The sequence below is a fragment of the Felis catus genome, chromosome B4 (genome assembly GCF_018350175.1).
Source record: "Felis catus isolate Fca126 chromosome B4, F.catus_Fca126_mat1.0, whole genome shotgun sequence".
Lineage (NCBI taxonomy): Eukaryota > Metazoa > Chordata > Mammalia > Carnivora > Felidae > Felis > Felis catus.
This window is the reverse complement of record NC_058374.1, coordinates 115,641,495-115,666,732: the sequence shown is the minus strand read 5'-3', so window position 1 is coordinate 115,666,732 and position 25,238 is coordinate 115,641,495. Positions and strand designations below refer to the sequence as shown.

The following is a 25,238-nucleotide window of genomic DNA, read 5'->3' as shown; positions in this document are numbered from 1 at the left end:
AGCCTCTTCATCGAACGCCAGCCTGCAATGCCTTGATAGAGAAGGATGTTTCCCGCGATACCCGAGTAAGGATGGCCGTATGGGGCTTTTTGAGCAAAGACAGAGGAATTTTTGCAGTGAGCAAAGAAATGCCTCTCAGAGCCCATTTGTTAGTAGAATGATTTCACGTATGAGAAATTGGCAGGATGTCTTTGTGTTCTAGAAAACACCCCAGACCTCAGGGAGAACACATCCTAATCTTAGAGGTGTGAAACCTAGCTCTCGGGTTGTTACATGAGGTGCTGTGTTTCTGAGCACTTAGCCAAACGGGAGTTTGGGGGGCCCCTTTTAAATGTGTCCCTGTCGCGGCACCAGGCTCTGTCATTTCAAGTTGCTCGTGTGGCTGCTCTTGTTTTTTTCTGACTTTTCTTTCCTTGAAAGAATTTACACACACACACACACACACACAGAATCGAGTCTGTTCAGCATACCCTGGTTTTCAATTACATAAACCACCTCAGGCAAATTTAGAAAATCAAGATCTCAAACCACTGGGTGTACATGACGGGGGTGGGGGGGGGGCGGTCAGGAGGGAGGTAAGAAAGAGAGGGAGGAGAGGGAGGGAAGAGGGAGGAAGGTGAGTAGAGAGGGAAGGAGGGAGGAGGAGGGAGGAAGGAAGAAAATTATAATACGATGGTTAAGGCTGGGGGAACTTGCCTGAAAGGAAATGAAAAACCTTAAATTTTTATATTGACCTTCTGCCAACATTTTGTCACACAAGCATAGCCCAGATCATGTGCCTTCTCCGGAGCTTCTAATATAACCATCCACCATGAAACAGACAGGTTGGGGCAGATACAATACAAGGGAGTAAAAATCATTTTTAAAGGCAAGGCCCCTGGAAACGAGTGGTCTACCCCTTTTCCAGTTCCTATCTACTGGCAAGTCTGCATTTGAAAAGAAAGATCTATCTGGATTTCTAAATTCAGAATTCCCCATTAGCCTTCTCCCCAGGGGCTATACAGGAAAAGAGAATCCAAGAATCAAGATGAATCCCTTCAACATCAAGAAACATTTGGATGAAGAGTTGAGAGTTAACAAATCCGAAACACATGGTCTTAATGGACTGTGAAATAAATAACGTTTCAAAATGAAAGGCGGAAACAGTGTTTCCATGTAAAACATTAGAAAGGACTCAAACCTCCAAAGTTGCTTCGGGCATTTGACTCCTTCCCCACTCCCGGCTGGGTCGTCTCCTTCCCTCTCTTTCCTGCTGGGGGGTTCATGCTTTCATGAAACTAAATCAGTGCTACATTTCCCCCAACCTACACACGCTCACAGATATTTCTCTTTGGGAATCCTTTCTCTTTGGGAATCCGTGGGGCCTGGAAAATGTTTCAAAGGGAAAGCATGAACATCCCTGGGGGTAGGACCGAGGCCCTGGGTCCGTCTTCAAACAGTCATAGGGGAAGGTGTCGACAGGCCCTGATGCAAACAAAGTTTTTGTTCTCCAAAACACCCTGCCCTCTCCGGCGCAGGACGTACATTAGAATTATCTGGAGTGTTGAAAAAAAAAAAAGTCTATCCGTGCCTGGGCTTCGTCCCCAGCAGTTCTGATTTAATCAGTCCTGAGGGGAGGCCCAGGCATCGGCCTATCTGGATCTGCGTTTCTAACAAGTGCCCGGGGAGGGGTGAATTAAATTTAATACAGATTTACACGGCCCGCACACAGCAGTCAGTGTCCTAAGTGCTTTACAGAACACTGACTCTGCACCCTTGCGACACCCCATGAAACAGGCAGGCACCATGACTGTCATCTCCACTGAGGAGACTGAGGCATAGGGAGCTCTGGAAACTTGCCCCGAGTCACGCAGGGGCAGAGGCAGGATACAGCGTGTGCCTCTTCATCACTATACCAGCAGTTCTCCTGGGGGTTCCGGGACCAGCTGCTTCTGCAGGGAGCGCTTTAAAAATGCAAAATCCCAGGCCCTCCGCAGACCTACTGAATTAGAAACTCTGGGGTGCTGCCTTGCAACTGGTGCTTGATGAACTCTCTAGCGGATTCTGATGCATGTTAAAATCTGAGAGCCACTGCCCCTCGCCTCTTGGCTACAGACAGTTGTAGTAACGGAAATCAGCAACACTGAGAAATGTTGACTTTCTGCTCAAGCCTCCTGCCTTGTGGATGGCAGTCGGGCGTGGTGCCTTCAGGGCAGGGTAAGCGGCATGGGGCAGCGACCTAGAACTCGAAGCAGCCGATCTGTGGACTATTCTCCCACCAGAGGATGCAACCATAACACAGCCCACAGCGACGTGGTGCCTTCTCCAATTAGGGAAGGAATTCTTCCAGGATGATACCACGGTTCTCACCGTCCAGAGCTAAGCCACAGGAGACTCAGCCCCCTGACTGAGTAATACCAAAACCCCACCATCATTTTCTCCTCCTCCTCCACTAACGAGATTGTGAAGAAGCCCAGAGTCTCCATGAAGCTAAAGATCAAAACCAAATGACGGCGACCTCTTTCCCCAGTCTCCACGAGCAGAAAATGCCTAAGTAATTTCGGAGGCATTTGCCGGGCTTGGCCCTTTCTCTAAAATCTGTGAGCGCGCAGGAAATCGGTCTCTCTTCCTTTAGGAAGGGAAGAGAAGAGGGTGGTGGGGGGTAGGGATGGGCGAAAAGGAAGTTCTCCACTGGGTGAAACCTTCCAGCAGCCAGGCAGTCATCTTCCTGGAGTGATTTACAGCGTTCCTCTAAAAATATCTATGAGATCACAGAACATTAAGTGCATGACACCAAACATTTGTAACTAATCCATGAAAATAAAGTAAGGGTGTCATGTTGCATGGGGAACACAGTGGAATTTGTCTTGTGTTATCGTTCTAAAATAAGACGGCCTCAATTTGGTTGAAATACATCTTCACACATTGTCTTCCAGAGCAGAGCCGTTTGAGAAATTCTGATTGCAATTATAAGTGCTGAATAGGGAGCACTTTGCATTTCCTTTGACGACGCTGAAAGCTATAAGCTATCCTGATATTAAAATCTTTGGAAATTGATGAGCACCCCAGGCGTCATTACAAGTCTCCCCACCCCCATCCCAGTAATGAAAATCTATTATGTGAACACGTGTTAATAGTTTATCAACTACTGTTTTTAATTAACTCATCGTCTGAGGCCTCCCACGGTAGGAATGATACTGCTTCATTTTAAGTGACCCCACCCCCTCCCTACCCCCCACCCCACCATCCAACTCCCAGCCAGGCTTCTTTCGGAGTCTGGAAGGAAGGCTTCATCACCAACATACCACAGTACTGAATTCTGGAACTTGCCACAGCAGCCAGTCTTCGTTGAGGGTGTACAGGGCTTTGCAAGTGATCACATCCACGGGACCCTTGTTTATTTTCTGGTTCAAGGTCGTTACCAGCAAATAGAAGGGCTCTCCAACCGTCTCCTGGGAAGAGACACAAAGGCGACAGTTAGCGGTCTGCAGAACCCACTGTACTTTCTTCCAAAGAGTTAAAGTTTCAGTTTATGGCAGTGCGACAGGAGACAGGAGGCGGTGTCTTCTAACAATCCACACGAGACTCCCAAGAAAATACACACTGCTTCAGTCAGGATTGGGTGCAAAACTCAGGAAGCGCCTCCTCTCCCCACACATGCAGGCACAGACACACACACACCCACACACACACACACACACACACACACACACGCACACACCCCCAGAATTTACAGTCAACAGCAGCACGAAGTTCTCAGAGGATGGTTCTATGACGTTTAAGCTTCTATATGGCAGACGGATGCTCATATTGGCTAATGCCTATAGGAGATGCAGAGGCCTAAGCTTTGTTTACATTCTTATTGAATCGCCCTTCTGAGCAAACCAGAAATAAACGGCATTAGAACGCACACACGATAATTAGCTCTGGTAACCAGAATAAATGTCAGAACATTTTGTACGTTTGCCAAGAGGGTACTTTTTGGTGTTAAGAGCTTCTCATGAAGGAAGTGGCCTTCAGTTATCACAATCGGTAGCCTTCCTCCCTTCTCCCCTGGTGCCGGCCAGCACCCTGTGGTTTGCAGAGCTGCGGGTGGGACATGTACCGGCACCCTTTGCCTTTGCTGGTGTGGGGCCACTCGTGTACCCTAACTCCCTTCCCTGGGCCAGAGCCGACACCATAGCTCTAAGGCCTTCCTCCCAAATTCAGCCCATCCCGATTGCTTCTTGCTCCCAACTTCTGCCGTGTGCATCTGTGCCTACACCAGGGGCTACCTGCCACCCTCAGGGGGACTGAAATGCCTCCACTTTGCAGCCACACTGTGCTTGCGTGGGCTCTGAGCGGCTCAAGTGGGAGGCTGGTGTGTTCTTCCATTTCAGCCTCACAGAGCATGCAGCCCCGGTCCTCAGTAGCATATTTGCTAAACAATCAAGGTCTACAATCAACAGACAGTAACCAAACGTGGGAGAGGAAGAGCCAGGAACCTGGAAGTCAAACTGCCTTGGTGATGAGGATACCAGCCAAGTGGCTAAGGCCTGAAGCACCCGTTTACCGTTCAGTGTCACAGCCCAGCTTGAAAAGGAGAAATTCCACTGGGTCTCTCCCCTGCTCTCCCCTGAACAGGTAAACAAAGACCTCTTTCAAGATTCTTGGGATCTCACCCCACCACCCCCTCCCCCAGCCTGCCCATCCCATGCTTTCTACTCCCTGCAAAAACATGTGCCCTCCCCAGTCCCAGGGTTTCCTTTGGTCCCCTTCTGCCACCCTCCATTCCCCTGGCTTCCCTTTATCACGCTTCTCTTCCCTGCTGACATGTCCTGGAGTCTCTTCCTTAGTGGAGGACACAGTTGGAATGTTCAAAACTTTCCCAGGTGGGGGAGAGAGCGGGGACTAGCACCTGACATTTAAATTCTTCTGGGAAACTTCCTTTATCTCATGGTGCGCAACAACGCTGGTCTCTTCTCTTTCCCTCTGTCCCCTTGGGTAATGTCCTGGCTGCAAACTTAGAACTTCCACTTCTCTTTTTCCCTCCAGCACGCATCAGAGACAGGGGTGAGTGTCCTTACGAGCCTTGTGGGCTGGATGTGCCCACAGAGGCTGCGGTTAGGGGTCAAGTGGGCTCTGCGGGGCTGGAGGGCAGCTATGGACTCCATGGCTTTGGAGTCAGGAGTTCCCCAGAATTCTCCAGAGTGCAGCTAGATGGAGGTAAGTAATATTTTGCCTTACACTGTTATCCACACCCAGGGTTCTAAACCTGGGTAATCGTCACCAGAATTCCTTGGGGCTCATGTAAAAAATTCAGATGCCCGGACCCTACCGTAGGCCTACAGATCCAGAATTTCCAGAGGTGAGGCCTGGGCATCTGTGGTTTTAACACCTTCCCAGGGGATTCTGACGTGTATCTGGCTTAGAAAACTATGAGGTCTGTCACTATTTTTTAAAAATGCGTGTTTATTAGCAGCTTTTCCTGCCCATGGGTCCCATCCCCGTGCTTTAATAAAATCACCTTTAAAATGCATTTATTTTGAGAGAGAGGGAGGGAGGGAGAGAGAGTGGGGGAGGGGCAGAGACAGAATCCCAAGCAGACTCCGTACTGTCAGCGCAGAGCCCGTCATGGGGCTCGATCCTACGGACCGCGAGACGGTGACCTGAGCTGAAATCAAGAGTTGGACGCTTAACCAACGGAGCCACCCAGGCGCCCCCTCTCCGTCACTATCGGACACAAGTTCTAAGTTAGTCACAATTGCTGGGGGCTTAGGTGTCTTATGGGACCAGAGAACACAGCTCCCCAGGGTTAAAGCCGGCTGTGGGGGAGTGCACCTTCCGGAACCACTCCTGTGATGGGAGCCAAGCTCGGCCCCTTCACCTTCCTTTTCTTTGTGAGACCAGACTCTGGCCCTGGCTGAGCCAGAGGCTTTCATGCCTGTGATCTCCTTCTATCCTTAAATCCTCCCGTAAGCCTGCGGTACCCGCCTCACTGGGGAAGCAGTAAGCGGGGTGGCGAAGAGCTCTCAAACCCTGGTGCTTTCCCAAAACCAGCTGTGGGGTCCGAGGAGAGCCACGTCCATTCTGTGTGCCCCAATGCCCTCGTGTGCAAAATGGTCATCAAGATACTCCTCTCACAGGGCTAAATGAGAGGATGCCACAAGAAAAAGAAAGCAAAACTCTTAGCATGACGTCTGGCACACCCAATAAATGGCCGTTATTAGGAATACTTCCCTCACGGAGCCCTGGAAGTGGAGAGGAGGAAGTCACCGGGGGGTCACAGAGCCAGTGGCATCCGGGCGACAGGGTGTGGGGCAGGGTGGAAGGACCAAGGCTGTCAGAGTCCCCCACCCCCTTGGGCTTCTGGTGTGGGACGTCAGACCCTCTGCAGCACAGGGAATTATTCCACCGAGAATGAAAGCCGCACTGACTAGCTCACTGCCACTTCCTCCCGGTGCGCGCACGGCCCTCACCGTCTCAAGTGCCCGACATACTCTTGAATCAGCACTGCAAATTCTTGACCCAGAATCCTCTGCTCAAGGGAGCCGTTTGGGCTTAGCGCCCAGATTTTTGGAACACCCTCACCTCTTTGAGGCCCCAGGGGAGCAAAAACAAGGCTCCAACCGGCACTTGAGGGCTCAGATCCCAGAAGAGAGGGCTGGAAAGAAACTTAAAACCAGTGACCGTGCCCCCCTACGGAGTGGACAGAAAACAGTTGCTCAGGTAAGACGTACCATTCCCAGAGACGCACAGCTAACTGGGGCTGACATGAATTTAGAGCCCAAACCTGCTGCTTCTACCCAAGACTCCCACTCCAGGGCTCTTTCTAATACCGCGGGATTCTCAAATGTAAGGCGCATGCAATGACTTGGAGAAGCTTGGAAACCACTTCCAGGGCTTGTGATTCAGTGGTGGGGCAGGAGCCTGCCTTTTTAAGACTAAGACCCAGGACCCAGGTGTGGGGCCAGCCGCCTCTGTCTAGATGTGGTTGTGGCTGAGGCTAAGATGGCCGAAAGCAAAAACATTCACCCCAGAAGTAACTGCTCAACACCTCCCCAAAGCGTATGATGATTTATACCAAGTAAACAGAAAAGGCGGCAGATTTCATTAATCTTAATAAATGGGTAGCGCCTTGGGAGAGGAAGGCATCGGTTAAAAAAAGAAAAAAAAAAAAACAAGAAAAAAACGTTGTGCGTCTACTTGTAAGATTGCATTAAACATTAAACTAAGCACAGTCTATTTAAAGTGCTGCTTTTGGATCTAAACTTAAGTAGCACTGTTAAAACCTGTGGCATAACAGTGTATCTTATTCAAAGTTTAATTAGATTTTGGAACTAGCTACAAATACACAATTATGCAGTTTTGCTGGAATCTGGATGGCTGGTGAAATTAAAGAAGGTTAAGAATCTTCTGTACAGGGGCCTCAGAGGGCTGAACGAAGATTGGGTTCAACAGAACACTCTTCTTTTCCTATTAATATTTTATAATAACAGCCAACATTTATGGAGTGCTTACTTGGTGACAAGCAATTACATGCATTTTCTCATCCAGGCTTCAGAACAGCCCTAAACTACTCTTCCTCCAATTCTATAGGTTATAAAATCAAGGCCGAGACAGGTCCGGAAGGCTCGTCTAGTAAGTGACGGGAGTCCAGATGCAGACCGGGAGGCGGGCTCCAGGACCCATGCTCTGACCCACTGGAGTCTGCACAAACTTTGCATTCAAAAGGATGTTAAGACTCAATCAGGCTACAACCACATTCAGACAGTAACTCCAACTGGAACTCAGGGGGCGGGCGGCTCTTTGGAGACTTGCTAAACAAACAGAATCGAGTGGAAGGACTGGTTAGGATGGAGTGTAATTAGCTTCCTGTATTAGTAGGTAAACGGGTATTTCCAAGATGCTTCAGAGGCCCTTCGAGTCACGTGCTCGCTTCAGCATTTGAAATATTCTGTCCCCTCAGTCTCTTCTCTTAACTAGACCGCCTGGGCCCTGGTTGTTAATTACCGGTGTGATTTATACCCAAAGCCGATGGGTATAAAATTGCAGTTACACGAGACAAGTAAGTTCTAGGAATCTGTGGTACGACATCGTGCCTACTGATAACAACACTGTTTTACACACTTAAAAATCTGGTAAGAGGATAGGTCTCATGTTAATTGTTTTTACCACAGTGAAATTGTTTCAAAGAGAAAAAAAAAGTTTTACCTGAGGAAATTCTAAATGAGTCACATTTACATAGATTACAGCAAAAACAATTCTTATTTTCCCCTCCACTTGCTCCTGCCAAGGACCAAGTCTCAAAGCGGTTAAATGCTGACACCATGGAGTGTTCAGGACTTACCCTGGCAAAGGCATTAGCATCTGCTAAAAATAACCACCTATTGTCTTACCTCTGACCGGCCAAGGGATAGGACACTTACCCGCAGAAAACCAGAAAGGCAGACCGACATCCAGTTTGTGAGGAGTTTTTCAACCACAGACTCTGTGCGTCTCAGCATGAGTTTAGGCTGCATGTTACTAGACTGTTCCATCAAGTCCCTGGTCAGCACCTCCAGGATGCTGGTTAGGTAGACCAGCTTGGTTTGCAGGGCAATGGTCAGGAAGGAGGCAAACAGACACCTGTTTAAAAATAGAGCCCTGGTTACAATACTCAAGACGTTGAAACAACTGTCCATCAGCACATGAATGGATAAAGAAAATGTGGTATATTTGCGTACCACACACACACACACACACACACACACACACACACCGCCCCCCCAACCCCGAATACCATTCAGCCATACAAGAGAATGAAATCTTGCCATTGTGAAAACATGGATGGACCTTGAGGGCATTACGCTCAATGAAAAAATCAAAGACAAATACTATGTGACTTCACTTACATGTGGAATCTAAAAAAAAGAAAGAAAAAGAACCAAGCTCACGGAAAAAGATTTGTGGTTACCAGAGGTGGGGGACAAAGGGGCAATTGGAGGGAGGTGGACAAAAGGTCTAAACTTCCAGTTATAAGAGAAGTAAATGCTTAGGGATGTCACGTACAACGCGATGACTACAGCTACTCTGCTGTATGGTATGTTTGAAAGTTCTAAGAGAGTAAATCCTAAAAGTTCATCCGCCCCCACTTTTTTGGTATCTGTACGAGATGATGGATCCGAACTAAACTTAATTGTGGTTATCATTTTGCAATACATGTAAGTCAGATCATTATGCTGCACAGCTTAAACTTATACAGTGCTGTATGTCAATTACATTTCAATAAAATTGAAAGAAAAAAAAAGAAGGTATACAGATGACAAAGAAGCACATAAAAAAAGAGCCTTGGTTGATGAGGTTAACTATTAGCTGTGGCTGGGCTTGACACTGATGGTGTCTTCTAGAGAAGCCAAAGGGCGATGGGGTGCTGTCCTGTGGGCACTTATAATGTCTTAGGTCAACCACCTTTGTCCTCAATCCATAAAAACCAGGCACCAATGTTCATTCCAGGACTTCTTATGTGTTTCTAGCACTTAAACTTTTAAATTAAAGTGGTAAACAAGAAGTGAACGTCTTTCCCAAATTTTCAGGTGTTTTTAGAAACAGAAAAGAACACTTCTGCTTTTTTGATTCAGGACTCATGTTTTCTTCTTGGTGCTGGGTTTTTCAGGGTTTTTGTTTGTTTGTTTTGGTGGGAGCAGTATATGTGTGTGTGTGTCTTTCAAAACAGAATTTGCGTTGAGGTTGTGTGATATCTGAAATGGAGCAATCAGGGCTTCATGACCCTTCGGTCAGACAGCCTCTATAGGTAAATCCACATTTTCAAGATACCGAGTTCAGGTTGTGGTTTGGAAATAAAACAAGGGGCTCAAGAGTTTTTATTTCCCCTACTTAATGACTTTCAAAATATAAATAAATTGACCAATACCTGTCCTTCACTGAAAAGTTCTTCTGTTTTTCAAGGGTGTGGATGACAGTAACAAGGAAACTTTTATTACAAATGAGGGCATCCAAGGCTGTGAGACTTTCATTCTTATCATTGGCATCTCTGTTCTGGAAAAAACAAACGGATATGATATGATATGATATGATATGATATGATATGATATAAATATATAAACTTATTAAAGTTAGAAGATAGATCCGCAATGGGTTTCCCAAAATGATAGGTTATTTAATATCGAATTCATGATTCCAAGAAACTCACAAAAATTCAATAATGGGGATGAGGAGGAGGAAGAGGACATGATGAAAGGCAATCATGGGCTAAAGATGAAAACTTATAGACTTACATGCATATCTTCAGTGAAGATGTGTGTGAAGCCACCTGACTGAGAGGAAGGAGACACTTTCATTATTCATAACATCCAAAGGAAATGAATAGTGTATTTTTGCTATAATACCCAAGTCCGTTTTAATAGAGACACTGGTTGCTAATCTGAAGAGCCTCTGGGCTTAGGTTCATTGCACATCCTCTGATACATAATAAATAATTATTGAGCTCTCCAGAAGCACCAGTGGATTCTGGAAGCCTCTAAGACGAAGAATGATTATTGCATCAGTCCCATTTTTGGTAGAGGAAGGCATCTCACACTTTAAAAGAACTGACTCGAAAGTGAAAGAAGCGGTAAAGAAGATTGTGCAAACGTGCAGACCACTCCTCAAGCCATTTACCTTCTAAGGATAAATATGGAGTCGTCTCGGTAAGTTTTGACAAGTCTCAGCTCAGTCGTATCTACTGTCTCAATGTACAGTGTTACTGGAGAGGGCTTGAGTGGGGTGGTTAAAAGCTAGGATGTGGAGCCAAATTACTTGGGCTCCTGTCCTGGTTTTTTCACCTACTGGTCACTTGACTTTGGGCAAGTTATGTAACTTCTCTGTGTCTGACTTTCCTCATCTGCAAAATGGGGACACTCCTGATTCCCACCTCCTAGGCTTAGGGTGAAAACAAAATGAACGGGTGCACGGTAAGTTCTCTATGGCAGCTGTTTTTATTGTTTTTGTCACCAATTTATGACAAACTAGACCGCAAGGCTACTGTTCTGCCGGTTTCTACAATTATTTTTGTGTGCTATGCTGTGTGGCTCCTGGATGTGAAATTTTAAATTTGAGTTTCCTTTTTTAATGTGTCATAAATCTGATTGGAATTAAATGATTAAATTTTAAAAGCATGCCGAGTAACACTTCAAATGAGTCAACAGAATGAAAATATAAACTTGAATATTCAGGTTTTTCTCTTCCTCTTTTTTAGGGGTAATATTTGAAACTTTAGGCTATTTTTATACCTCATTAAAGTAAATTTCTTCTGCAGAGGATTTTTGCTTTATAGTTTCAAATTTGTTAGCCTAAGCAGAAGACCTCAAACTATTTTGGTCATACTCTCCTCTAGTAATATGCAGAAAAATCAGACCTTGGGTTTGCATTTTCTAGTTCCTAACATTTTACTGCTGAACCAACTTTATATGGACAGTTTAAACAGATTGATTCCTGACCTTAAATAGGGAAATGCCATGATGGCTCCCTGTATTCTAAGGTTCCTTCCTCTCTTCATTTAAATTTCCCTCTTCTAGGAGGTAGGGTGCACTGCTCACTCTTATTTCTTCTCCTATTTTCAGCAAAACAAACCAGTCAATAGAATGAAAACAAAGGCTTTAAAAAGCCAAAAACCAAAGGGCAGGGCACAGAACCAGGTAATACCTTGGCCTCTGTGAACAATTTCCTGTGGTTTTGCCTACTGTTGTCTGTTAGGTGTTAACCACTCACGTTTTTCATCCAACACCCAACCTCCAGGCCTAGAGGATGTGGCTCCTGGATAGATCTGTAAAGGGCCTAATTGACACAGGACTTATCTGCAGCCTAGAATATATTTCAACTGGTTCAAAGACTGTGATCAAAGACTATGGTCTTCTGGTTCTCTATGTCTTTTATTATAAATTCAATTGTAACTTGGGTCTTTATAGGGTTCTGATAGTTATCCTTGTTTTTTCTGGGTCCTCTCCTGTAGTGACTCCTCCCAACTTTGGCTTTCATGTCTTTCCCAACTGCCATTCAAGATTATACATAACCCTGAGTTAAATCAGTTTGGCTTCTTGCAACTACAGTTGGCCCTTTAACAATGAGGAGGTTAGGGGCGTTGATCCTCTGCACAGTCAAAAATCTGCATATGACTTTTTCCCCAAACCTAAATACTAATAGTCCACAAAGGGTGGACCCCTTCTGGTGGACAAGAAGCCTTACCAATAACATAACCCATTGGTTAACACAGTTTATATGTTTTTTTTTGTATTGTAACTGTATTCTTATAATAAAATAAGCTAGAGAAAAGAAAATATTAAGAAAATCATAGGGAAGGGGGGCACCTAGTTGGCTCAGTCGGTTAAGTGTATGACTCTTGACTTCAGCTCAGGGCATGATCTCACACTTTGTGAGATCAAGCCCCGTGTGGAGCTCCATGCTGACAGCATGGAGCCTGCTTGGGATTCTATCTCTCTGCCCCTCTTCTACTCATGTGTGTTCACATGCTCTCTCAAAATAAATAAACTTAAAAAAAAAAAAGCTATAAAAAGGGGCGCCTGGGTGGCTCAGTCAGTTAAGCGTCCGACTTCGGCTCAGGTCATGATCTCGTGGTCTGTGAGTTCAAGCCCCGCATCGGGCTCTGTGCTGACAGCTCAGAGCCCAGAGCCTGTTTCGGATTCTGTGTCTCCCTCTCTCTCTGACCCTCCCCATTCATGCTCTGTCTCTCTCTGTCTCAAAAATAAATAAATGTTAAAAAACATTTTTTTAAAAAAGGTTTTAATAAAAAATTTTTAAAAAGCTATAAAAGAAAATCATAGGGAAGAGAAAATACATTTATGAGATTGTACTGTTTTACTGAAAAAAAAAATCCATGTATTAGTACACCCGTGCACTTCAAATCCGTGTTGTTCAAGGGTCAGCTGTTTCTCTCTTCTAAAATAATACAGCATTGTTCCTGGGATTCCCCGCCCACCCTCCAAAACAGTCAATTTGCAACAGTGTCTTTTGCATTCATCACTTATCTTGCTCTTGATTACCGAATTTAGAAGACAGGGCAATTTCTTTTTCAGGTCACAGTTTTACTCCCTTCAGCACTCAAGAGCAATCATTAACTGTAAAAGCCCACACAATCCTCATGTTGATGGTAGAAATCTCTGTTATTTTATTGCTATTAAATTCTTAATGGGGATCTCAGATAGCTGGCGAATAGGACTGGTGATGTCCTGCATAGTCATCCTGATTCAGGGAATTGAACCCCCTTCCCTAGGTGGTGTTCTGCCATAGAAATGGATGGATGAGGTGGCAAATGCAAGCCTGGGTGCCTGGTACTCCTGGAGGAGAAGTTTAAAAAATATATTGTACAAGCACAAAACACTGAGGTCTTATTTATAGCCTTCTTGATTTACAATAGTAAGGCTTGGACCAAAAAAAAAATATGGTGGGTGTTTTATGGAGGTATCCCAACCTTGAGACACAGCATCACATATCATGGTGTCTGCTTCTAGAATTATAGAGAAACTGGAAATTGCTTACTGCATGTGTCTGAGCTTCTGAACTCTAGGCTTCCGGCCAAATGTAGATGAGAAGCTCTGGTAAGGTGATATAAGCTCTGGGCTGGCTTTGTTTAGAAATCTAGAGTTAAACATGATCGTCTGTGTTGATGTTCCAGAGGTTGGGCCCCTCTGTGGTCACCAGTTCTGGACAAAAAGGGGCAACATGGTGAAGTGGGGGCATCAGGATGTGGAGGTGATGGCAGGCAGATGAGTGTGCCTCACCCAAGATTTGGGAGTGTGAAGGAGGAAGGCTGAGTGAGTGGGGGAGAAGATGTAGGAGTTAGAACAGAGTGAGACTGAAAACCCAAAGGGTTAAAGTAGACTACTCCTCGGAGTCCCAGCACGGATTAATCAATCATTTCGTGCAACTATTTCTACTAAATGAGGATGATACGGACTGATCAGCCAAAGAACAACTGTTGAAGAGAACCATAAAAACTCGACATTGCTAAAAATGGCTGCTATCAACTCAAATTCTACACATGTCGACTTCCCTCCCTCTCGGCCCATAGTTCTTTTCATTTCCAATTGAGAAGTAATAGTGAATAATCTAGTAGCTGCAATAGAAGTCATGCAGATAAACACAACAAATTGGCCAGCCCACAATTTATTGATTTTTAAATAAACTAGCAGGCTTCCCAGCTACAAATTCAGCTCTAAACGGGTAGTAAAATAAAGCAAAAATCATCACTCTGAACTTCTGTCCCTCCTAGGTTTTTGTTACTGGACAAAGAATAATTGTCAGTGACCCATCACTGCTTTATATCCTCATCAATCCAATTAATAATTGTCCTGCTCCCTGCTCTGCTCAAACTTGAGCCATTATTTTGTACCAAGCACGTTATCTACAGCTGCCTTGGAAGCAAACACCCATTTTTGACAATAGCAACAAGCACCTTCATTATTATTCAAGACTCAACCTTAGGAATATGATCAATGCTCTTTTACCTCGGGGAAGAAAGTTCTCAGAGCAAAATGTTTGTAGTCAAGGAAGGGAACAGTTCCAAAACTATCAACCACATCCAATTTATCCATCTGCAGCTCAGCAAAGCCTGCAAAACAGAATCCCAAGAGCAATATTTTAACTCAACAAACAATGGATAAGATCTTCTGCTGTTTTGTCTAACACGGAGTATGACCTTGGTTTTCATTAAAGACGAAACAATAGATAATTACTTGGTTGGCTGCAGAGCAGAGCTGAAATAAAACACAAAGCCAGGCCTAGACCCTGCTGCTCAGATGTCTTCTATTATACAAACAGTTCTCATTACTGTGGCCAGCTCCATTTAAGGGTAAAAAAGAAAAAAAAAATGATTAAAAAAAAGGCTTGTTTTTCTACAAATAAAATTCTGGAGCCTACCGTCACGTATCTCTTTCCGGAGCTCGCTCTCCAGGAGCTCCAACTGTTGGCTCTGTTTGCGACTCAGCTCCTTTGATTTGTGTCTGGTCACCCCCACGGCCGCTGAGGAGACAGACATCCAGCATCAGATTGACATGTTAGCCCAAAAAACAAACAGGAAAACCAAACCAACCTTGACATTTCTTTGAGAGAGAGAGAGAGAGAGAGACAGGCAGAGAGAGAAAGAATAGCATTTAAGAGATGGAATTTATCAAAAGGAACATTCCCAGCAAGGGGTCACTCTGAGGAGGAAGATGCTAAAATGCAGCAGGAAAACACAAAACTACCCACCTTTATAGTAAAAACTAAATCAAATAACCTTCACTTGTAACCAAAGATCCCAGCTGGCTGAAAAGTAATGAAACGAGCCAAGTTTCCCTACAGCCATAGGCCACGTATATTGTTCCATTCTTTTTTTTTAATGTTTCTAAACATCCCTGGAGAAATAAAGTGGAGCTGCAATTGTAGAAGGAAACCACAGATCGACGGCGAGCTATATAAGTCAAACTTGCATAGATCAAATTGGGTGACATGGTGAGCCATCCACAATGAGCCCTTGGATCTGGGACATTGCTTCTTTCCCCATTTCATCTGGTTTCTAACTGTGCTGCAGAGAAGCGCACTGAACAGGTTTGGTGCTCAGTCCACGTCCCTGCTCTACCAATTATGAGCTGTGTGACCTCTGGTAAGTTCCCTAGCATCTCTGTGGCTGGCTGCCTCATCTGTCAAAGTGCCGGCCTCATTGTGACGTTGACAGGATTATAAGGAGTAACTCACAGAAAGCATTCAGGAATTGTATTTTAAAAACAATACCCAACAACTGTCGGCTACACCCTTATTCTGGAAAGGGTTTCCTCCTTTAGCAGAAACTTCATGATAAAAGGATCCCACTACCAGTCGATGTGAGTGATGCAGGAGGAAACAAAACTCAATACAGTTCTCCACAAAGTCAACAGCGTCAATCATAACATGCATTGTGTATCTTCAAAATAAGGATGGGGCACACAGTGATTTCCAAATTTATGCGACGACGGAACCCCTTTTTCTAGGAGTGTGACTTGGGGTTACAGTTCCTCAGGCCACACTTTGGGCAACGCTGGCTCAGGGAGTGAGGCAGCCACGTCCATCAAGCAGTGGGAATTTCATGGCTGACACCTCCAGGGGAAGCCACAGTGGAGAGGTTTTGCAGGTGGCAGGCCTCAGCCGGGTGTGCTTCGTGTTTTCACTAATGATGTGACTAATGAGCTAAGATATTTGTACACTTCATATCTGTTCCAGCTGCTGGTGACACATGGTGCCCAGGAATCACGGTAAGAAGGAGATGAGAAGTTTTTTTAAATTTTTTAATGTTCATTCATTTTTGAGAGAGAGAGAGCGTGAGTGGGGGAGGGACAGAGAGTGAGGGGGACACAGAAGCCAAAGCAGGCTCCAGGCTCTGAGCTGTCCACCCAGAGCCCAATTTGGGGCTCGAACTCACAAGCCGTGAGATCATGACCTGAGCCAAAGTTGGACACTTAACCAACTGAGCCACCCAGGAGCCCCGTGGAAGGGGATGAGAGTTTTAAAGGGCTTTGCAGATGCTGATGAAGCCAAAAGCCATGTGTCAAACTGAGCCCCCTTCACTGTCAAGAGCATAAACAATCTCTACAACAAACTGAGAGGAGTGATGAGTCACAAGAGCACAGGAAGAGATCAGAGGTTTCTAGTAAGTCACCAAGCGGAGGTGACTCTATGGTGAGACTGTTCTATCTACTGCTGCTTCACACTGGCGGAGTCTCAAATAGAGCTCAGCGTTTAGAAGTATTCTTCTTACTTGAAGCGAGTACCAGCCAGGACCTTATTAAAATATCAAGCCCAATTCTGGATTCCCGATATATAATAGGGGTGGACAACTGGGGGCGAAGCACAAGAAAATAGCTGAAATGATCAACAGGGCAAAATAGGGTCTTTGCAAAATGAGTTCATTCCATTGGGTGAGTTCATCGCACACGGGAGTCCTTCCCTCACTGGACTCAGAACCAGCTGGGAGAAAGGGCCAGGCCTTAACTCATTCTCTCCAGCTCCAGAGACTTGCGCAGTGGGTGCTCAGTAAACACAAGGTAAATGGACGGAGGGATGGATGAAGGAATGAAGGAGTGCATGGAAGGAAAGAAACATTGGCAACTATTAACAGAAGGTGTCAGAAAGGCAACGCGTGTGTTAAATCAAGGAGTGCGCCGCGCTTAGTCGGTGGAGGAGAGTTCTGTTTCTAAGAAGGACAAGAGGACACAGATTTTAGACGAAAAGCAGCTCAGAACCAGGCCACACACTACACGACTCCAGGGACCAGGTACACAGATGAGTCACGTGGCCCAGGTGGCCAGACTGTGGCAAAACCCCAGTGACCACATGCCCTCTCTCAAGGTGTAGCTACTACTCAGCTCCAGTAACTGGAGCTATGGACAAGTGGAGACCCAATGACCCGGGTCTTTCAAATTTTCAAAAGACTGTTTAAAAAATGTGAATCATTTAATTATTTTTTTTAAGTTGAAGTATAGCTGGCATACAAGGACACTGGTTTCAGGTGCACAACGTAGGTGACTCACCTAATTTTAAACAAGCAAAACAGATTGGCAGCCAGTGAGCAACCAGATTCGGCCGGTGAGCAACCACCATGGATCTCTGTGCTTGGATGAGCCTTGGGACACTTGAATAGATGGTGCGGATCACACTTCTAAATTTAAGTTTATTTTTATTATTTTGAGAGAGATAGAGAGAGCAAGTCGGGGAGGGGCAGAGAGAGAGGGAGAAAGAATACCAAGCAGGCTCCATGCTATCAGTGTGGAGCCTGACGTGGGGCTGGCACTCAAGAACTGTGAGATCATAACCTGAGCCAAAATCAAGAGTCGGACACTTAACTGACTGAGCTACCCAGGTGCCCCAGTACAGACCACACTCCTAACACACAGTTCCGCCAGGAAACGCAGAGCTGGGGTGGGAGCAGGGGCTGGTGTTTGGGGAGGTGAGAGGCAGGAGGAGATGACTAGATCTTGAAAGTCCAGAATGCCAGAGCAATTCTGAAGGAGTAACGTAAATGGGCCATTCATCATCACAGTTCACGATATTGGGGAAGTGAAGTGGACTATCTTTCTCGAGCACCAAGATACCATCTTCGTAATCCAGCTTTGTATTAATAAGGCATACTAAAAAAATGTCTAGAAAGCCCTCAACACGTACCTATTATTCTTTTCCCAAAGTTGTGATTTGGGTTTTCATCCATTAATACTTAATTGAAGCAAACAGCCCCTGGAAGCTGAGAGTCTGCCGCCTGATGAGACGCCTCAGGGAGTAATTTCTCTGACAAAATCAAACAGGACACTTACCAAAAATGACAATCACGAGCAAGACGGGAAGCACAATCAGGAAATACCAAGTGGTGGGAACTGTTTCCTGCTCAACATAGAGCTCTAAGTTTCCCAGTTTGACCTGATGAGACAGAGTGTCATTAGACTCAGTTGAGTTGGGTGCCATATTTATATACACCCTTTTTCCTCCAAATCATTTTCCCCAAGATGCAAAAAGAGGTGACGAGCTAGGTAGGATATATGAATTCAAGTCCCACCTCGGGCAGATTAGCTATGTGATCTTGAGCACATTGAGAACATTCACTGTGCCTCAGTTTCCAGATATGTCAGTTGAGGTACACTGGACTACACCTGGAGATTTTAGAATTTAGTCCTCTTTGCCATAGGGGTTTAACTTAACCATCCGATCCTTACTTTCCTCATCTTTAAAATGAGATGTGGGGTTGTCTCTTCGTAAGTTTGTCACGAAGACTAAATGCACTTTATCATTTAAGTAGGCTCACGGCAGTCCTGCTCAAAACTCTCCAGTGGCTTCCCAGAGCTCAGGACCAAGCCCTTGCTATGGCCCACAAGGTCCTAATCATCTTTTACCTCTTCCTGCTCCCTCCATTAACTCTCCAGCCTTCTGGAATATTCCCCTTGCTCAGTCTGCTCTAGCCACACTGGCCTCCTCGTAGTTCCTCAAATGCACCAGGCAGACTCCAGACTCAAGACCTTTGCAGCTTGCAGTTCCATCTATCTAGAACCCTCCACACCCCAGAGAACCCATGGCTCATTCTCTCTCCTCCTTGAGGTCCTTACTCAAATGTTATCTTTCCAGAGAGACCTTCTCTGCCCACCATTGTAAAACTTGCATCACTGCCCGCTGCTTCATTTTTCCCAATGGTGATCACCACCACCTAACACATTTTTAAATTATTTCCTTCACTACATGACTCTTCAGGTAATGTCCACAAAGACAGAATTTTGGGGCCTGTTTTCTTCTCTGCTGTGTCCCCATCTCAGTATAGGCACTCTGGAACCATCTCATCAACAAAGAATACTAGCACCGTTCTTCTCAACCAATGTGACATGTGGGAGCACTTGTAATCTCAGTTGGTGCTCTTGATTTATAATAATTACTACCCTCTTTACCATACAGATGGACAAAGGGAGGCTCAGCAAAGCCAAGTGACCTACCCAAGGCCACACAGCTATTAGCCGGTGCAGCTGGAACATGAACACATCTTTTTTTTTTTTTTTTTTTTTTTTGGCTTCCAGTCTGATGTTCTTTTTCCTTGACCTTTATTCAATATTTATGACTACAGGTCATAAAGCATTTTTTTTTTTTTTGGTATAGACTGTGAAGAGCCTCATATGGCATGAACACCATAAAGACAGACTTCTAATATGTTTCCTCTCCCAAGGGTCTCACATCTTTATTGTGGGACATAAATATAACCGTGATGGGACCCTCAAACATGTCGGGGAGAGATGAATTGCAAGTGTGCCTTTGTGGTGGAGGAAGTGGCCCACGACACATAGATTATCTGGTCTCCATCAGAATCTAATGCTGCTTTGAGTATGCTGGGAATCTGCTAAGACATGTCACTGCCACATTTGGGGAAAGAATGACAGCTCATTCGTCAGTGGTCTAGAGATTCCGCCTGCAGATGCTACAGTCCAAATGCATGGCTAGAACAAAAGCTATCAAGACTCATTAGTATTATAGACAATGGTGTGTTCAATGCTTTGACATTCCAATAGGCACATGGATGGATTCTGCCAGCTATTTTGTAGGAATTATGCTTGTGCTCGCAATACAAGCTTTGTTTATCTGCTATTTAAAATGAAGATCCAAAGATCCACGGCAGATTCCACTCTGGCTTCTGTTTAGCCAAGGAACTGCCCCAACTGAGGTAAAACCAATAGGTAGGGCTGGCAGATGACTCACACGGACTTTCTTGGAAGAGGTGTCAATGCTGTTTGCGTTCGTGATGCCTTTAATTTTGCAAAGGATGATGGTGAGATCTTGATTTCTAGTAATATTTTCGAAACTGCAATTTAATTGCTTATTTTCCCCATGGAAGAGGGTGATTTCAATGTCTGTCTTGGAGATGTTGAAGTCATCGTTTTCTTTCTGAGAAGAGCAAAGAGGAGATGGAGAAATCAGGGCGCACGAGGGAACCCACAGACACAAGCGCACCTTGCCAGTCGCGAAGGGCAGGGAGCACATCCCACCCGAGATAAGTGAGAAACATACTTGAATTTTCACTTCCAATTCTGTGTCCCCCTCGGGTTCGACCCGACACCCTGTGAACCTGGGGTCCTCAAGATACTGCAAGCTCCCACAGTCCAAGTAGGTCTCCTGGACTCTCAGCTTCACGGTGACGTTGGCCCGCGCTTTCGAACCCTTGAAGCTGGGGGCTGAAAACCTGCAGGAAGTCGCCATACAATATTCGGAGACCTGACGGAAGAGAAAAGAGCAGTTTAACAACTCTGTCACTGAGTCCTAGCCTCAGGATTTAGGAGAGAGGCGACCCAGACAACTGAATGGCTTTGTGCTTCCAATGTCTCATCTACGAAATGGGGACAGTGATACCACCTCCCCCCCTTCACAGGGCTGAATTAACCCAAAATCAAATTAAATGAGATGAGGGCCTGTTAAACGAGATGGGGGTTAAATTGAAGGAGATTACATGTGCAAACACGCCTAGAATAGTGCCTGGCACACAGTAGGTACTCAACGAATGCTAGCTCCTATCACTGTGGACATTACTAGTGCTAATGAAAGCAGCCAGGAGGTTATGCAATGGAAAAAGGGTGCACAGGAAGAAGGAGGCTAGAGAAAGAGGAAGACTTTGCACCAAAGGGTCTGCGCGTGCTGCGAGCCCTCAAGGCGTGTTGTGAAATGTGGGCAGGGAGGGGACCGTCCTCCAGGGAGGCCATGTACGCTACCGACTGCATCGCTCCTTGTGGAGGAGCCTTCAGCGACACTTAGCAGAAATCACTGGCCGCAAGGAGGCAAAGGCTTTGCAGATCTAACGAGAAGTAGGGGAAAACAAAAGCAAAAGGGACAACGTGACCCCCCCATGAAAATGCAGAGCATGAAGACTGTAAACAACGCAGAAAGTGTGGCCTGCTTTACAGGTTTATTTATACAAAACGTAAATACGGTCATTTTTAGGTGTGCAGAGAGACGGGCAGAGAAAGTTGCTGGAAAAGAGACTGGTAAAGGTTTTAAAGAAGAACAATAATATGGGCGCCTGGGTGGTTCAGTCAGTGGAGCGTCCAACCCTTTATTTCAGCTCAGGTCATGATCTCTTGGGTCATGGGTTCGAGCCCTGTGTTGGGCTCTGTGCTGACAGTGCAGAGCCTGCTTGGGATTCTCTCTCTCCCTCTCTCTCTGCCCCCTCCCCTAGTTCACATTCTCTCTCTCTCAAAATAAATAAGTAAACATTTATAAAAAAAAAAAAATAAGGAAGAGCAATAAAGGCTGCTTGGCTGGCTCAGTCCATGAATCATGCAACTCCTGATCTCAGGGTTGTGAGTTCGACCCCACGTTAGGTGTAGAGAGGACTTAAAAATCAAATCTTAAAAAAAGGGGGCAATAAAACTTGTGAAAAAAAATTTGCTAGGTGACGAACTTTCCTGTTTGTTATTTACTTTCTAATATTGCAGTTGAAAAGAGAGGGTAGGACGAGGCCATAGGTGGGAAGATCTGATGCAAGGATCTGGACAAACAAAACCCCCTTCCCCTTGAACACCTCTCCAAATTCCAGCCCTAGATCTGTTGTTCACACTTCTGGCAATATTATGAAACAAAAAATGGTGCGTGTGTCCACATCACGGAGACGTGGCCCGGAATCAGATACGAGGCAAGGCCCGGAACTGGCTCTGGCTATGTCAGGACGTGGATGCGTGTATGACAGGGACGTAAGGAAGACTCAGGAAGGCCATCTGCACCTAGGCCTGAACCCATACTGGTCGCAAACAGGGCCAGGTCTGTGGCCGTGGGCAGACCTTCCAGCTGTGGCAGGAAGTGGTCAGGCAGGAGAGGCTGCTACCTTCACATGTCTCATTAAGGAAGGAGAGAAAGGGGGAGAGAGAGTGGGGAGAGCATCTGAGAAGTAAATTAGAAGTACACTCAGAGCCCCCCACCTAGATCTGAGAAATCCACCGTTTTGTGTGACGCGGCCCGTGTGTGACTTGTGGCGGTGCGAGAACTGGACAAGGGCCAGAGACCAGACCCCCTGTGTGGGGAAATGCAAAGTCAGAGGCGGCAAGGTCGGAAGGAACGGGACCACACCAGACCATGGCAGGAGCAGGAGTACATGACAAGATGTCTGGGGGCTCACGCAGGTCACTCGGCCTCCGAACCACAGCTTTCCCAGTACGATGGGAACCCCGCCACCACGTCTGCACAAAAATGCTATTCTTCTAGATATCTCGCCTTCACCCCTCACAAGGCACGGTCACACATAGTCCTAAGCGTGGTCGTGTTAAAGTGCCTCCTTGCAAAGCCCACGTGGAGGAAACGGAAGGCCTTGTCGTCCCAGGCTCACTCCCCTCTCCTCTGTGCCCCAATTGGAAATACTCAACCACAAGGAGAGGGTCTTATTATTTCCATTATGGCCCAGATGGTGTATACCATCCAACAGGAAAAAGCTTGTAATATCACAAAGGCACAGAAATAAAAGACATTTCCCAGTAGATGTTAGTGTGATGAAAACAAAATCATCCTTGAAAATTACTATTATTACAAGGTAGCTGAAGACTTACATTTATGTTTCCTTTTAAGTCATGTGAAATGATTAAGTTGTCAATTACGTCAAAATTTCTGCCCAGGATGGTTATATTTTGACCACCACTGCAAAGAAAAAAGCAACAATAGGAGTTTCATAGTAAACATACAGGAATTTTGCATTTATGAGCAAATCTATCATTTTATTCACACATGAAACCCGGTTATATTTAGAGCCAAGTAATACATTTTAATTTCAAATGCAGGACGATTATAGACATCTTTTAATGACACTGACCACAAATGCGTAGTTTTCAAGATACATAAATATAAAAATTCAGGTCAGATCTGGTTTTAATTCCAGGAAAATGCCCAAATTCTTTAACAGAATTTTGAGTCTTATTATATCATGTTGCCACATCTAATCAGATCATCGGCTGTACCTTGAAAAGGTTTCACTAAACAGAATTTTGTTTGATTGCTGTTTAATCTATATTAAGATCCTTCAATCTAACAATTTTCAAAATCAAACTCCCAACCTACCAATTATACTTTATTTAGGGAGATAGGGAACATTTTGGACAAGGTAAAATTATAAATGACATTAAAACTATAAATTCCCATTTGGTAGACCATATAAATAACAGCTACGTTCCCTCTCTCCAAAACCAAGCCAAATGATTTCACATATTCTCAGCACATAATCACATATAAGCAAAGTGGTCATTAGATGTGAAATAAACAGCTGTCCCCAGCTCCGGCTGCCCTCACACCCCCATTCATGTAGGTCATTCCAGGGGACAGGAGCCTGGGAAGGTCAGCTCTGTTCACCAGCCGGGCCCAGGATGACAAGACCGGGAGGTGAGCCTGGGCAGGCCAATTTGTGTAGGGCAGAAGGAAGACATTAAGCCCTGAACCTCCAGTCACAAGGGCGGGGGGGGGGGGGGGGGGGAAGGGTCGAGCTGGCCTCATGCCAGCCTGTCGTCGTTACTAGAAAACGTGCTCTGCCAATGGCCAGACTGCCGAGCCACATTCTTGGCCAGGCAGACCTCAGAGACGCAGGCACAGAATATCACAGGTGACTGGACATTAAGAAGCCTCCCACAATCACTATGTTTGCATCTGAAGCTACTGTTATATGTCGACTATACCTCAATTAAAAAATAATAAGGAAGCCTGATTTTATGGCAAAGCAGAACACTGGTGGTTCAGAACACCGCAGCCTGGACCCAGACGGCTTGGGAGCCCAGGCAGGTTGTTTGAATGCTCTCTGCTCGGTTCCCCCATCTGCTAAAGGGGCTATTCCTTCGGTGAGGATTAACTGAACTACTAGATACACCACACAAGGCGCGTGGGGACTGTCACCTCAAGGCTCGCTTTGACTGATAGGAAGGATTTAGACCCAGAGCAGGGAGTGCAATGCTAGAGGCTTGGTTGGGGAATTTCCATTTTTCTCGTGCCACTGTCAGAGGCACAAGTGTTGACGTCCTGACCCCCTAGTCCCTTGGAATGGGGCCGCATGTGGAGATAGGTTCTTTCGAGAGGTAATTAAGCTGAAATGAGATCACGGGGGTGGGCCCTAATCCAATAATCTGACTGGTGACCTTATAAAAAGAGATTAGGACACAGACAGTCACAGAGGGAAAACCATGTGATGGTACAAGGAGGTGACCATGTCTCCACAAGCCAAGAGAACAGGCTTCAGAAGAAACCAACCCTGACATCCACTTCTGACTTAATCTTAAGTAACAATACTATACGAGAAGCGTTTTTCTCCGGCGCTTTTCCTTTCTTTAAAAAAAAAAAGAAAAAAGGGGGCGCCCGGGCGGCTCAGTCAGTTAAGCGTCTGACTTCAGCTCAGGTCACGATCTCACGGTCCGTGAGTTCGAGCCCCGCGTCGGGCTCTGGGCTGATGGCTCAGAGCCTGGAGCCTGCTTCTGATTCTCTGTCTCCCTCTCTCTCTCTGCCCCTCCCCTGTTCATGCTCTGTCTCTCTCTGTCTCAAAAATAAATAAACGTCAAAAAAAATTAAAAAAAAAAAAGTTTATGTATAGTTTCATCTCGACAGTACTTTGAAAACTAGTTTCATGCTGTGTTGGTGAAATATCTTATTATGAAAACTATCGTCAGGGTCGTCTTCCAAATCTGAACGTGAATTTAAAATTCAACGAGGCAGAGGACTGTTTTTATTTTACGTTTTTAATATATAGGAGTCATCTGGAAGAGTTTATTTTAGAATGTCAATCTCTCTTAGGGAGTATC

The 25,238-nt window shown here is 45.5% G+C and overlaps 2 protein-coding genes across 3 annotated transcripts in view; one reads left to right on the top strand and one right to left on the bottom strand.

Moving 5' to 3' along the window:
• PLXNC1 (plexin C1) overlaps positions 1–25,238 on the bottom strand; it is a 149,028-nt gene that overhangs the window by 34,813 nt on the left and 88,977 nt on the right. For both annotated transcript variants that reach the window (XM_023257304.2, XM_023257305.2), the window contains exons 12-21: positions 23,016–23,103; positions 20,497–20,700; positions 20,188–20,373; positions 18,273–18,375; positions 14,872–14,973; positions 14,460–14,563; positions 10,236–10,274; positions 9,872–9,996; positions 8,388–8,586; positions 3,285–3,431 (exon numbers count right to left, since the gene is read on the bottom strand). In XM_023257304.2, coding sequence (XP_023113072.1) covers positions 3,285–3,431; positions 8,388–8,586; positions 9,872–9,996; positions 10,236–10,274; positions 14,460–14,563; positions 14,872–14,973; positions 18,273–18,375; positions 20,188–20,373; positions 20,497–20,700; positions 23,016–23,103 — 1,297 coding nt within the window. The remainder of the gene's footprint in view (positions 1–3,284; positions 3,432–8,387; positions 8,587–9,871; positions 9,997–10,235; positions 10,275–14,459; positions 14,564–14,871; positions 14,974–18,272; positions 18,376–20,187; positions 20,374–20,496; positions 20,701–23,015; positions 23,104–25,238) is intronic.
• Positions 5,638–8,392, top strand: LOC123386684. The gene is made up of 2 exons (XM_045062161.1): positions 5,638–6,687; positions 7,558–8,392. Exons 1-2 carry the CDS (start codon positions 6,175–6,177, stop codon positions 7,780–7,782), a joined length of 738 nt encoding a protein of 245 aa, XP_044918096.1. The 5' UTR covers positions 5,638–6,174; the 3' UTR covers positions 7,783–8,392.